Raw genomic sequence first — 12,474 nt, 5'->3', positions numbered from 1 at the left:
ACTCTGTCCCTCTAGGAGGAGTCACAGAGAAGCCACATGACAATGGCAGAGACGGGGGATGCAGCCACAAGCCAGGGACACCTGGACGAGGCGGATGAGGCAGGAAGGACCCTCCCCTCGAGGCCCCAGAACCACGGCGGAATACGTTCCTATTGTGTAAGCGGTCTGACCTGCGCTGGAGTCCAGTGAGGCAGGGCAGGCCCCCTGCCAGCCCGTCCCCGGGGGGTGAGGTGTCCTCAGCTGGAGTCCGAGGCAGAAGCCATGAGCCCCACTGGGCTTTCTGAGGACAGGGCTGAGGGGTGCCCGTGAGTGTGCAGGGGTGCACACAGAGTATCTGTCCGTGTAACGCACTGTGTGGTGTGAACGCACGCGTGTGCGGGCGGGAAGGCATGTCTCCCTAAGGCTCCCGCGGTGGCCCAGTGCTCTTATGGAGGTGGCGGGCAGGCCTGGCTCTTCAGCCCTTCCCCTCTGGGGATGGGGAAGGGGTGGGGTGGGGCTGAGTGGGACAGTCACCCCAGGTCCTGCGGGGGGACCCCCAAGGGGCGGAAGCCTGTGGTGGGGCCAGGGTGGCTGTGGGGGCTCGGACCACCTGAGGCTGTGGCACTGAGCTGGTGGAGCAGGGAGGGAGGTGGGCACCCAGGAGTCGGGAGGGGTGTCTCGACCCCCCACGGACCCCTGCCCCACCCACCCCTCTTGTCTTCAGGCCCTCACTGCATCCGAGAGCATCTGGCCTGCTTATGTGTGTGCTCAGCCTACACCTGGCCCTGAAAGACCCTGGGGTTCCCACCGTGCCCCCACCTGCCCTGGAGGTAAGGACCACCCACCCACAAGCCTTCACCAGGCCTGGAAGCCCCCAGCCCAGCGAGGCCTATGAGGTCTGCTGGGCAGGGGGGGTCTGAGGGGCTGTGACCCCTCCAGGCACAGGGGGAGCAGCCCAACAGACAGACGGCCTCTCTGTAAGCCCCCCACCCCAGTCAGGCATGGGGGCTGCTCAGCTAGCTCTGGAAGGGACAGACAGCCCCCGATCTGGGGTGTCACTGAGCTGGAAAGGGGCAGTCAGTCCTGCCCTGCACGCAGGCCATGACCCCAGCACCTCTGCTTCCTGCTGAACACAGCACCCCCCCCCCCCCCCGCCCCGACTTCCTCTCCCTGCGGAGCATCTACATGTGCCCCGGCCGGCTCCAGCTGGGGCTGTGAGCACTCACGGAGGCAAGGCCATGCGAACATGCTCTCGAGGGGGAGGCGGAGGCTGGCCCAGATCAGTGGGGCCCCGAGGCGCCCCGCGGCGGCAGGATCCCAGCACGGGGGAAACCCATCGTCCCCTCCCGCCTGCCGTCCCCAGGCTCCGTTTCACTCAGGCTCCTGTGAGGTGACTGTTGGTCACCTGGTCTCTCTCACCTCCCTCACCCTGGATGCATCCTGGTCTCTCTCACCTCCCTCACCCTGACCTGCTTCCTCTGGGCCCCTGGTCCTAGAAAGCACTGTCCACCGTGTGCCATGGCCTGAGACCCAGACATTATTCCCCTGCCACAGCAGGAGAACAGTGGTCCCCACGACATCCATGTCCGAATCCTCAGAACCTGAGAATATGTCCATCACCCTAAGGGGCCCAGGGATTTACAGTTATGGTGAAGGAGCTGGTGAGGAGGTGGTGAGCCTGGAGGGCCCCAGTGGACCCAATGTGACCGTAAGTGTCCCTACAAGAGGGAGGAGGAGAGTCGGGGTCAGAGCCCAGGAAGCTGGAAAGGTAAGCAACTGTGTTCTCCCTGGAGCCTCCCGAAGGAACCAGCGAGGCTGACACCTTGATTTGGGCCCTGTGACACGCATTTCAGACTCGTGACCTCCAGAACTATAAAACTTGAACTGTTTTAAGCCACCGAGTTTGTGACAATTTATCACAGTAGGTGCTAATCCCCCCCCCCCCCCCGCACCCCGTCTGCTGGGATGCCACGGCCCGGGGAGCTGTGCTCGGAACAGGATGCAGGGCAGCTGCCACCCTGGAGGGTTATCGGGGGCCAAGTGAGCTGATGGTCCTCACTGGGACCCACCTGCCACACCCAGCGCCTATCTGGACCCTCGGCATGCAACGGTCCGAGGCCCTGCCTTGGACAGACCCGTGGGAAGACACTCTCCGGGCTCAGCATCCCTAGGCCAAAGCGCATGGCTCAGAGGGTGGTTGGCTTCACTGCCCCCACACGCCCACGAGGCTTTCCCTGCGCCTGGCCTGTACCTCTCTAAGGAGCTCCCTGCACCATCGTCCCCACAGCAACTGACCTGCAGAGGCAGGACATCGGGTGAGGGGACAGGAGAGCCTCCCACAGACTTCTGAGCAGGTGTTCCCAGGAGTGGGTCCAGGAGAGACACGTGGGGGAAGCCCACTGAGCAGGGAGCTCCTGCAGGGATGGGGTGCAGGGCACGTCCTCAGAAGGCCCCAGCCTCCTAGGACACACACTGGGCGCTGCCCTGGCATCAGCCCTCCTTGACCCCGGATCCTACATGGTCCAGCAACTGAAGGGTTACGGGCTGGAGGACAGGGAGCTCCAGCCCTGGGCTGCCGTGTGGTCTGCTGTCCCTCTCCTCGCAGGTTCCAGGGATCTAGGAGGTGGACCTCTCATTTCAGAGAGAAAACAGGTGCGGGGAGGACCCCAGTCAGGCATCGGGGAGCCTGGGCCTGAGTGTGTATCCACTGTAGGGACACGACACAGACGGGGCAAGGCTGGCCCGGGGAGGAGCGACTGCCCACTCACCTCATTTCAGGCAGCCCAAACCTGCTTCCTAGGGTCCAGATGCTCATCCAGTGGCTGGCGTTCTCGCCTCCACCCCAGACCACAGGCCCCCCCAGGACCCCCATTTAGCAGAGAGGAAAGTGAAGTCCAGAGGGTATGGGCCGGCCATGGAAGTGTGCTGGTGCCCTCGGGGGACCCCGGCCCTCCCGGCTGGCCAGCTGCCTGCCGGCCCCGTTCCTGGTCCTGCTGCTCGGGAGCCGGCAGAGGCCCAGCGCTGGGGGTTCGTCCTCGCAGGGGATCTGACGGACGGGCCGGCCAGACCCACATCCCTTGAGAGAGCACAGTGGCCATGGGCAGCGAGCAGGAGGACTAGCCCACCAGCCACCTGGTCGGGCCACTGGGGCAGATGGCGGCCAGTCCAGGCCCAGGAGGCTGCCTAACGAGCCCCACACAATCTTTCACCCCATATTTTCCCAATAAAAAAGCAGTTAGACACCAACCACAGCCTTGTGGAGGGGCCATCTGGCTGCCTGGCTCCGGAGGCTTCTGGCAGCACGCCTGCTTCCCCACCAGCAGCCGGCGCCCAGCGCAGGGCTGGGGGTGGGCGGGCCAGGCTGGGGGGCCTGCAGAGCCAGCACGGGGCGCCCACGGGTGGAGCCTGCTCTTTCACGAGGGGCAGCGACAGAGGTCTTCCTGTCTGTCTGTCTGTCTACACACCAGCCTCCGGGGCGGCTGCAGGGTAGACAGAGGCTCTGCTGGTCTCCGTGTGCCCATGTCCTGGATGTGGACCGTCCCCGGTGTGTCAGAGCCCAAGGCCAGTGGGCGAGGGGTGGGTGGGCCGGCAGGAGCCTATAGACACTGCAGGGCCATCTGACCTCAGACCCTAGCAGGTCTGGGAGGAGCACACTGGCTGGAAGAGAGGGGGCCTGGGTCTTCCTGCTGCCCTGTCTGGGCGGAGGCCTCCCTGGGGACGGCCTGCCTCCCACAATTTCCCCAGCGCCCAGACCCAGGGCCCTGAGCTGCCCACCCTGCATGTCCAGCTGCCTCACCACAGGTCCAGAGCAGCCCTGCTGTCTCCAGCCCACTGCGCAGCCAGGAGCGGGGCAAGGGGAGCTCCTTCCACCTCTGTGTAGCACACGGGTGCCCCAGGGCTGAGTGAGGGTCTGGGAGGCACCCTACGGCCGGGCCCCAGGAGAGGGCGTGCTGCGGGGGGATGGGCCCCAGGGGAGGGTGTGCTGTGGGGGGACGGGCCCCAGGTGAGGGCATGCTGCAGGGGGATGGTGGCCGGGCCCCAGGGGAGGGCATGCTGTGGGGGGACGGGCCCCAGGGGAGGGCGTGCTGCGGGGGGACGGGCCCCAGGGGAGGGCGTGCTGCGGGGGGACGGGCCCCAGGGGAGGGTGTGCTGCGGGGGGGCGGGCCCCAGGGGAGGGTGTGCTGTGGGGGGACGGGCCCCAGGTGAGGGCATGCTGCGGGGGGATGGTGGCCGGGCCCCAGGGGAGGGCATGCTGTGGGGGGACGGGCCCCAGGGGAGGGCATGCTGTGGGGGAATGGGCCCCAGGGGAGGGCATGCTGCGGGGGGATGGTGGCCGGGCCCCAGGGGAGGGCATGCTGTGGGGGGACAGGCCCCAGGGGAGGGCATGCTGCGGGGGAATGGTGGCCGGGCCCCAGGGGAGGGCATGCTGTGGGGAGACGGGCCCCAGGGGAGGGCATGCTGCGGGGGGATGGTGGCTGGGCCCCAGGGGAGGGCATGCTGTGGGGGAACAGGCCCCAGGGGAGGGCATGCTGTGGGGGGATGGTGGCCAGGCCCCAGGGGAGGGCATGCTGCGGGGGGATGCCTCTTTCTCCCATTCCCATGTTCTTCTAGCTCTATAAAATCAGGGCTTTTGCCATCCTGCAAACACTGTGGAGACACGTGGCCTTCCTCCCCTGAGCAGATCCTTCTGGAAGGGGCAAAAGACCTCACCTGGCTGTATCCCTGGAGAAAGGCGGTGGGGAGCTGCAGAGGGCAGAGGCTCCTGGGAGGGGGCCGGCCCCATGGCAGGTCAGTTGGACTGGGGTGGGGGAGGACAGGAAGGCTGGCAGCTCTGGATGAGCGGGCACTGCACCCCTTGGAGCTGCACCTGCTTCCTGATGGGCTGGGAGGAAGCCCTGGAACCCAGCCTGGCTAGAGGGAGGCAGAAGGAACTCAGGTCTCTCTTGCTGTCCAACCTCACACGGTGTGTAATTAGTGTCCCCATGCAGCCCGGAGGGACAGGGACCTCTTGGGACAGCAGTTCCCCACTGCACTTGGAACAAACCTGAGCTTCCTGCTATGGTTTACATAATGTGGCCTCTCTGACCTCATGCTCTCTCCCTCTGCTCTGGCCCCCATGGGACATTTTGCACCAACGTTCTCCCTGGCTCTCCGCACAGGTGATCACTCACTCTGCATGAGCAGTGGTGTGGGGAGGTGAGATGCAGATGGGGTGGCTGGTGCTACAGCTGCCTTCATGGACCAAGGGGGTGGGGGGGCAGCCACATACCAAGGACGGCCAAGCAGAGACAGGAGCCTGATGACCACGCACAGGCCGTGCCAGCCTGGAGGGCCCACAGCTGGGCTTCTCGGTGAGAAATACAAACCCTCTATTAAGCCACTGCTAACTCCAGTTTCCACTACAGCAGTCAAACGCAGGTTCTAACCAGCGTGGGGCCACGTGGCCGAGAGCTGGCGTCTGTCCTTGGACGGCAGGACTGAGGGCTGGGAGTTGGCTGTGCGGGCAGTATGGGTCTCTGCATCTGGCGGGGGCAGACTTGTGAGCAGATGAGCAGAGAGGCTGTGTGTGCCCAGATGAGAGGTACGGAGGACCGGGGGGAGGGCGGGGGGCGGGGGGGGCAGCCCAGGCAGCCACTCAGAGCCTGGTGCGGCACCATGACCCAGCCAGTGCTGACCAGGCACGACCCATCGGTGGTGGTTGGCAAATTATCCGGCAGGGAGCCCTTGCCCCAGGCAGCCTCTCCGGGAAGCCCTGACACCTCCCCACAATCACGCAGCTTTGGGGCTCAGCCCGAGTGCCCACCTGGCCAGCCCATGCTGACCCATGGTCAATTGCATGGGGTCGCAGCCTGGCCTCTGGCCTCCATCCCAAGACGCCCAGAGATACACCCCAGTGTCACAGAAGACCTAGGCACTCGTGGGAGGGCAAACCTGGGTGAGCAGGGAGGAGGCCTGTGCCCCTTCCTGGCTCTCCAGCACAGGGGCTTTCTGGAGCACCTTCCGGCTCTATCCACCCACAAACGGGAGCTGCCTGTGGCTTACTCACTCCGTTTTAACTGACTCAGAGCCCACTGTGGCTCAGAAGATGTGTCTCCATCTCCTGTGGAACAGGTGGGGACACTGGGGCGTGGAGGCGGTTCTGCTTTCTCCTCTGGCCCTGGCCTCACTGAAGCTGTGGATGGGGGTGGCCTGGCCTCCCACCTGCCCTGAGATGGAGCTGGGCTACCCCATCACCCGCGCAGACCGCTCACTGTGGCCACGGCTGGGGCCCAGCACACAGGTATGGGGAAGGCTGACTCTGGCCACTGCCTTCCTTCCCAGGACCCACAGCCACAAGCCCCAGTGGCAGCCTGAAGGGGGGTCTGGGCCAAGTGGCTGCGCCTGGCACAGCAGAGGAGTGAGCCCCAACAGAGACCCTAGCCAGTCCCTCCGGGCAGGGGGTTCTGGGACTCAGACTCTGGCCCTCCTAAGAATCCAGGGCAGGGACTCTTCCCTTGGGCTGCACAAGGAATTGCCAGAAAAAAACCAGAATCATGAGTTCGAGACCCTGCCCTGCACCCATCCAGAGTGAGCTCCTCTACCCACACCCTCCCGACCGCACCTGCTCCCCCCTGTCCCTCGGCCAGGCTGGGCTGGGCCCCAAGCGTTGCTCAGGACTGGCCTGTGGGCTCCCCGCTCAGCGTGAGTACAGAGGAGGCCATGGCTACAGCCCCTGCTAGCCCCTGCTGCTGGCCTGCCACCTGGTCCAGGGCATCGATGACCACGCCAGAAGAGACCTCTCGTTCCTGGGGCACAGTTAGAGCTGCACCTGCTGCCTGCCCTTTCTGCTCCCCCCGCCGTCTCCACCGCCCAGAGTCCCCACTCTGGTAGCAGGGCTGGCCTCAGAGGTAGAGGGACAAATAGGCCAGGGCCAGCAATGAGCAAGGGGCCAGGCTGCGCTGGGCCCCGGAGGCCCCTGGAGGGCTGGGGTCAACCCTCTGGCTGCCCGAGAGAAGGGGGGAGTGGGTTCTGGGTGCGGTGCGACCTGGTGGCCGAGTCAGGACTCCGACACCCGGAAGGAACCCTCCTGGGGGTAGCAGCATGGTTTCTTCTGTGGAAGACAGGCCAGGGGCCCTGGATGGGGCAGCCAGCGGTCTCAGGCCTCAGAAACCCCTCCCTCTGAACCCCATTCAGAGCACCCTGGCTTCAGAGAGCGCTTCCTGCAAGCTGGTTTCAGATAAAGGAGGTGCCGGAGTCGAGGTGTCAGCTCAGCACCTTCCTGAGGCCCTTCATCTAATTCATTAGAGACTGAGGAGCGACCACTCTGCACAGGTGCCTGGGTTGGGGGGCGCTGAGGTGCTCTGCCCCAGGACCCAGACAGCGGTTCATTCCCAGCTGCCCACCCCCCGGCCACCTTCCCCAAATGGTCCAGACCCCGATAAAGACCCCACGCAGGACTTCTGGGCCAGCTCCCCTTGCAAACCCAGGGGCTCAGGCCTCACCCAACCACACCACTGCTCCCCCCACCACGGATGACCCCTGGCCCTTCCTATCCCCACCCCTCCCGAGGCTCTGAGGCTGGTCACCCGGACCCCCGGGCATCCTCCGCAGGCCTGTCTTTCCATGCTTGCTCACATATGTCTGCCGAGAGGGGCCGTCCGGCTGTCCACACCTTGGACAGCACCTGCCCAACGCAGGCCAGGACACAGCAGGTGAGCGAGAAGCACGGTTGTGCGTGCACAGACCTCCCAATGGGACTTCGCTCCGTTTCACAAAACTGGCCTAGAAGCCAGTGTGCAGTGGACCCGCCTCCCGACAAGCATGGGGGAACACGCTGTCCCCTGGCCGGGACACTCGTCCTCCTCACCCACTCGGCACCTCCCCTCGGCGTGCTCATCGCCTGCAGCCTCACCACCAGCTACCACTCTCCCCAGCTACGCGGGTCACATACCCCAGAGGACTGTGGGGGCCAGCTGTGTGAGCTCGGGCAGGCTCCTCACCCTCTCTATGCCTTGGGGTCCTTGGATGCATCGGGGGGTCACAGTTCCTGCCCCCCGGGGCCTCAGGACAAGCAGAGAGTGAGTGCCAGGCCTGGGCCCGGCTGTGTCACTCCTGCCACTTCTCAGGGTCTTCGCCCCCACTGCAGTTCGCCTCCACAGAGCTCAGCACGCAGTAGGTGCACGGTCAGTGCTGGGCTGTGAGCTCGGGGCGGCCTCTTCCCTGCTCCCCACAGGACACACAGTGGCCAGCAGACGACCAGGGCCAAGGGCCCCAAGGAGGCCTGTGCTGTGGTTTTTCCTGAGCTGAACCCTCCAAGTGCATAAATCCTGAGTTAACGGGAACTGCATTGCTCCTGAAAAGGAGGGTAATTAGGAGGAGCTAACACATTGCTGCTATTAGCGAAGTCAGTTCTCTGGTGATGTTTACGGCCCCAGCCTGGAAAGTGGGGGGCTTACCCAGAGTAGGGCCCCCGCTCTGCCCACAGTGCCCCCCATCCCAGGGAGCCCTGGCGGAGACAGGGCCTGGACGTGTGGGGAAGCCACCTGTCCTGCAGCCCCGTGGGTGGGGGTCTCGGGAGGAGGTGTGGGGGCTTACCTTGTCGTCCCCTTCGCTCTCGCTGTCACACTGCAGGGGAGAGAGAGACAGGAGAGTCAGCGCCCCGTAGCACCCTGTGGCAGGGTTGTGGGGGGGGCCTCGCAGGCGAGGGGGTCTGGGGGGCCTGGGAGGGATCTGGAGGTCGGAGCACCAGCGAGGCGCTCGGTGAAGGGCTCTGTGAGGCGGGCCAGGCAGAGGTGAGGCAAAGCAGCATGCTCGGCCAGGCAGGTGCACCCACCGCAGGACAGACACCGGGGCCAGAGTGAGCCACGAAGCCTCCTCCTCACCCCGGCCTACACGAGGGGCAGCGTCACCCCGTCCTGGGAGAGCTGCTACCCTGTGACCCCCTCAGGCCTCTCCCACATGCTGGACTCTCCAGGCGGCGGGTCCAGGTGACAGGTGAGGAGCTTGCACTCCTGGGTGGTGGGCACGGATGGGGGCCCGGGGTGGGATCAAGGGTGTCCTCTGGGCAGGGACATGGAAGCCCAGCCTCAGCAGCCCAGCTCTACTGAAGGGGCAGAGGGGGCTTGGATCCCTCGGACAGATGGGGGGGTCAGCCCAGGCCTGAGGCCACAGGCACTGCCTATGGGGAGGGTCGCCTCGCGTGCCCCTGCAGCCTGGGTGTAAGCCACTCGACGTGCTCGCTCAGCTGGTTAGAGAAAGGTTGGTAATCGTGCAAACAAATCTTTGTTTTCCATCTTCAGTAGGCAGAGCTTTAAAAATAAAGACTGTTCTTCTAGAAACCACGGCAATTTTCCCCTAAAAGAATATAAAGAAAAATAATCCCTTCCTAGGAACCACAATTACAACACGTCGTGTCAAATGAATCTACCGCTGAAAATAAATCTCCCGGGCCACATGTGAGGGTGACAGGCCCCCGTCAGCCGTGCGCCTTGCTGTCTGTGTGGTGCCCTCCAGTAGGTCAGCGCGGGGGCGGGGGGTGCTCTGCCCTTGGCGCCCCAGGGGGAGGGCCGGGGTGCGCTTGATGGCAAAGTTCACAGGGTTGTACGGATGGGCCCTGTGCTTTACCAGCCACCCACAGCAGCTGGCAGTGACCCTGGGGGATGGGCATGTGGGGGGGGTTCTTCTGAGGCTAACAAGCGTCCCACCCCCAAAGCCCCGCAGACCCCCTGCACGGCCTGGACAGAGACCTCCAGGGTTGTGTCCCTGCACAGATGGCAGAAGGGATGCATGGGCCCAGTGCCCCGGCTGCACAATGACAAGAAGCCAGGTCAGTCCTTCACGAGCAGCTCTGGGGGCCAGGGAAAGGGCAGAGTGGCTGAAATTCAGGAGGAGGCACACCCCGAGGTGAGGAGGGGAGTGTGAGAGACGGGACTGGAGAGGTGAGGGGCTGGGACACACTGGAACACAGGGAGTGTCATCGTCCTGTTCCGCGGAGCTGGGACTGCACTCTGGCATGCCGGGGGCTCAGTGCTGGCAGAGAAGGGGTGGGTGCCAGGGGGTTGTGGCCTGTGGGGGCCAGGAGCCCTTCTGACTAGGCTGCTGGTGGAGCTGCCAGAGGCCCCCAGCCGGGCCTCTTCCTGCTCGATTAGCGGCACTGAGCCCTTGCCTTGGAAACCACAGTCCCATCAAACCGCCCGGAGGGTTGGGCCTTGTGTGTGCGCGAGGCAGGACCGCAGCTCAGGCGCCCGGAACCCCCCAGGCTGGGCTGTTTCACACCTCTCCCCACAGCTTTTGGTGTCACAGTGAGAGCTTAATGACCCGACACTCAAGGAGGGGTGAGGGTGCTTTCCAGCGAGCGTGCATGGATCCTATAATTAACCAAACGGCACACCCTGTCAGCCGCACAGGCCACGTCGTAAATGAGTTCACGTTACTAAGTCCCACTGAATTAATGTTTAACTGCAACAGAGTCGGAACTGAATGAGGCAATTAATCAGGGCAAGGAGGGAAAAAGAGCCACATCTGTCTTGCAGGAGCTGCCTGAGCGAGGTGACCTTCATGGGGTCGAGCTGGGCTGGGTGGCCCTGGTGGGTGTAACCCTGGTGTGTGTGGGGGGGTCCAAGCAGGGAGCCCATGGAGCAGAGGGCAGGCTCTGGGCCCCAAGGGGATGTGCTAGCTATGGTGGGGAGGCCAAAACGTGGGCAACTGGAGCAGACGTCCACTGGGATGCTGTGCTGCCACCCACATCAGGCAGCCCTGGGCAAGCCCCTTGACCTCTCCATGCCTCAGTTTATGCTTCTTTAAAACACAGACAACAGCCTGTCTATAGGATTACTGTGCAGCTTCAATGAGTGAATAATATATGCAAAGCACTAGGATAGTGCTGGGTATGTACTCAGCATGATATATAGCATGGTGATCACTTCATCATCGCTGCTACCGTCATCATCCTCACCACCATCACCATCCTCACCACCATCATCGTCACCACCGTCATCATCACCATCACCACCACCATCATCTTCACCATCACCACCATCCTCACCATCATCACCACCATCACCATCATTGTCACCACCCTCATCATCACCGTCACCATCCTCACCACCATCACCATCATCATCCTCACCATCATCATCATCACCCCCATCACCATCCTCACCACCATCCTCATCATCACCATCACCATGATCCTCATCACTACCATCACCATCATCACCATCACCACCATCATCACCACCATCATCATCCTCACCATTACGATCATCACCATCACCATCATCATCTTCACCATCACCACCATCATCATCTCCATCATCATCCTCACCATCACCTCACCATCCTCACCATCATCATCAACACCATCATCATCCTCACCACCATCCTCCTCCTCATCATCACCATCATCATCCTCCTCACTATCCTCACCATCATCATCACAATCATCATCCTCACCACCATTCTCATCATCACCATCACCATCATCACCATCATCATCACTACTATCATCACCATCACCACCACCATCACCATCATCATCATCACCCCCATCACCATCCTCACGCCATCTTCATCACCACCATCACCATCTTCACCATCACCACCATCATCATCATCCTCACCACCATCACCATCATCATCCTTACCACCATCACTATCCTCACCACCATCCTCATCATCACCACCATCATCCTCCTCCTCATCACCATCCTCATCATCACCATCACCACCACCATCATCCTCACCACCATCCTCATCATCACCACCATCATCACCACCATCACCATCCTCATCATCACCCTTACCACCATCACTATCCTCACCACCATCATCATCCTCACCACCATCCTCATCATCACCACCATCACCATCATGACCATCATCACCACCACCATCACCATCATAATCATCATCATCCTCACCACCATCACCACCATCATCATCTTCACCATCATTACATCTCAGCCTCTTCCCTTAGATCACCTGAACAGCTCTTGGAGGCATCTAGACCCCCACAGGGTCTAGACACAGACACCTCTCACTGACAGTGCCCTGCTTCCCCAGGAGCACCTGCACAGGAGGTCTGGGGAACTTGGCCTCCATCCCTGGGCCTCTTCCAGAAACCTGGGCAGCCACTTGCTTGGGTGGGGGCTGCTTGTCACCCTCCAGAATTGGGAGACACAAATCAACAGTCACTGAGCAGCAACAGAAATGGACTTTTTTCTTCTCTCAGTGTGAACGTTAATTACTGCTTCACAGTGGAGTTTAGTGGAGGTTGCCTGTCTCCCATTTCTCTAACAAAGGCATGAAAAATTCTTGGGCAGGGAGACCTTGACACTGAGTCCACTTCTCCCATCAGATGCTCTAGCACCTGGGCCTAGGCCTGGCCCGGAGGTGCCCATGGAGAGTGGGGAGGAGAGAGGCAGGGAGCAGGGACAGGGTCCCTCCTGCTCACTGTGGGGACCCCCTCATGCCATGGAGACAGAGAGGGCTTAGAGGCTGCCCTGGGCCCTGCCG

At 62.7% G+C, this 12,474-nt stretch overlaps 1 protein-coding gene across 10 annotated transcripts in view; it reads right to left on the bottom strand.

The window, feature by feature from the left end:
• Positions 1 to 12,474, bottom strand: part of FBRSL1 (fibrosin like 1) — an 86,878-nt gene that overhangs the window by 23,349 nt on the left and 51,055 nt on the right. For 9 of the 10 annotated variants that reach the window (XM_078061168.1, XM_078061167.1, XM_078061165.1 and 6 more), the window contains one exon: positions 8,554 to 8,583. The exons of the other annotated variant lie outside the window; for it this stretch is intronic. In XM_078061168.1, coding sequence (XP_077917294.1) covers positions 8,554 to 8,583 — 30 coding nt within the window. The remainder of the gene's footprint in view (positions 1 to 8,553; positions 8,584 to 12,474) is intronic. 10 annotated transcript variants of the gene reach the window in all.

This window comes from Halichoerus grypus, chromosome 13 (genome assembly GCF_964656455.1).
Source record: "Halichoerus grypus chromosome 13, mHalGry1.hap1.1, whole genome shotgun sequence".
NCBI lineage: Eukaryota > Metazoa > Chordata > Mammalia > Carnivora > Phocidae > Halichoerus > Halichoerus grypus.
Note: the sequence above shows the minus strand (reverse complement) of the source record. Positions and strands in the feature narration are given on the sequence as shown.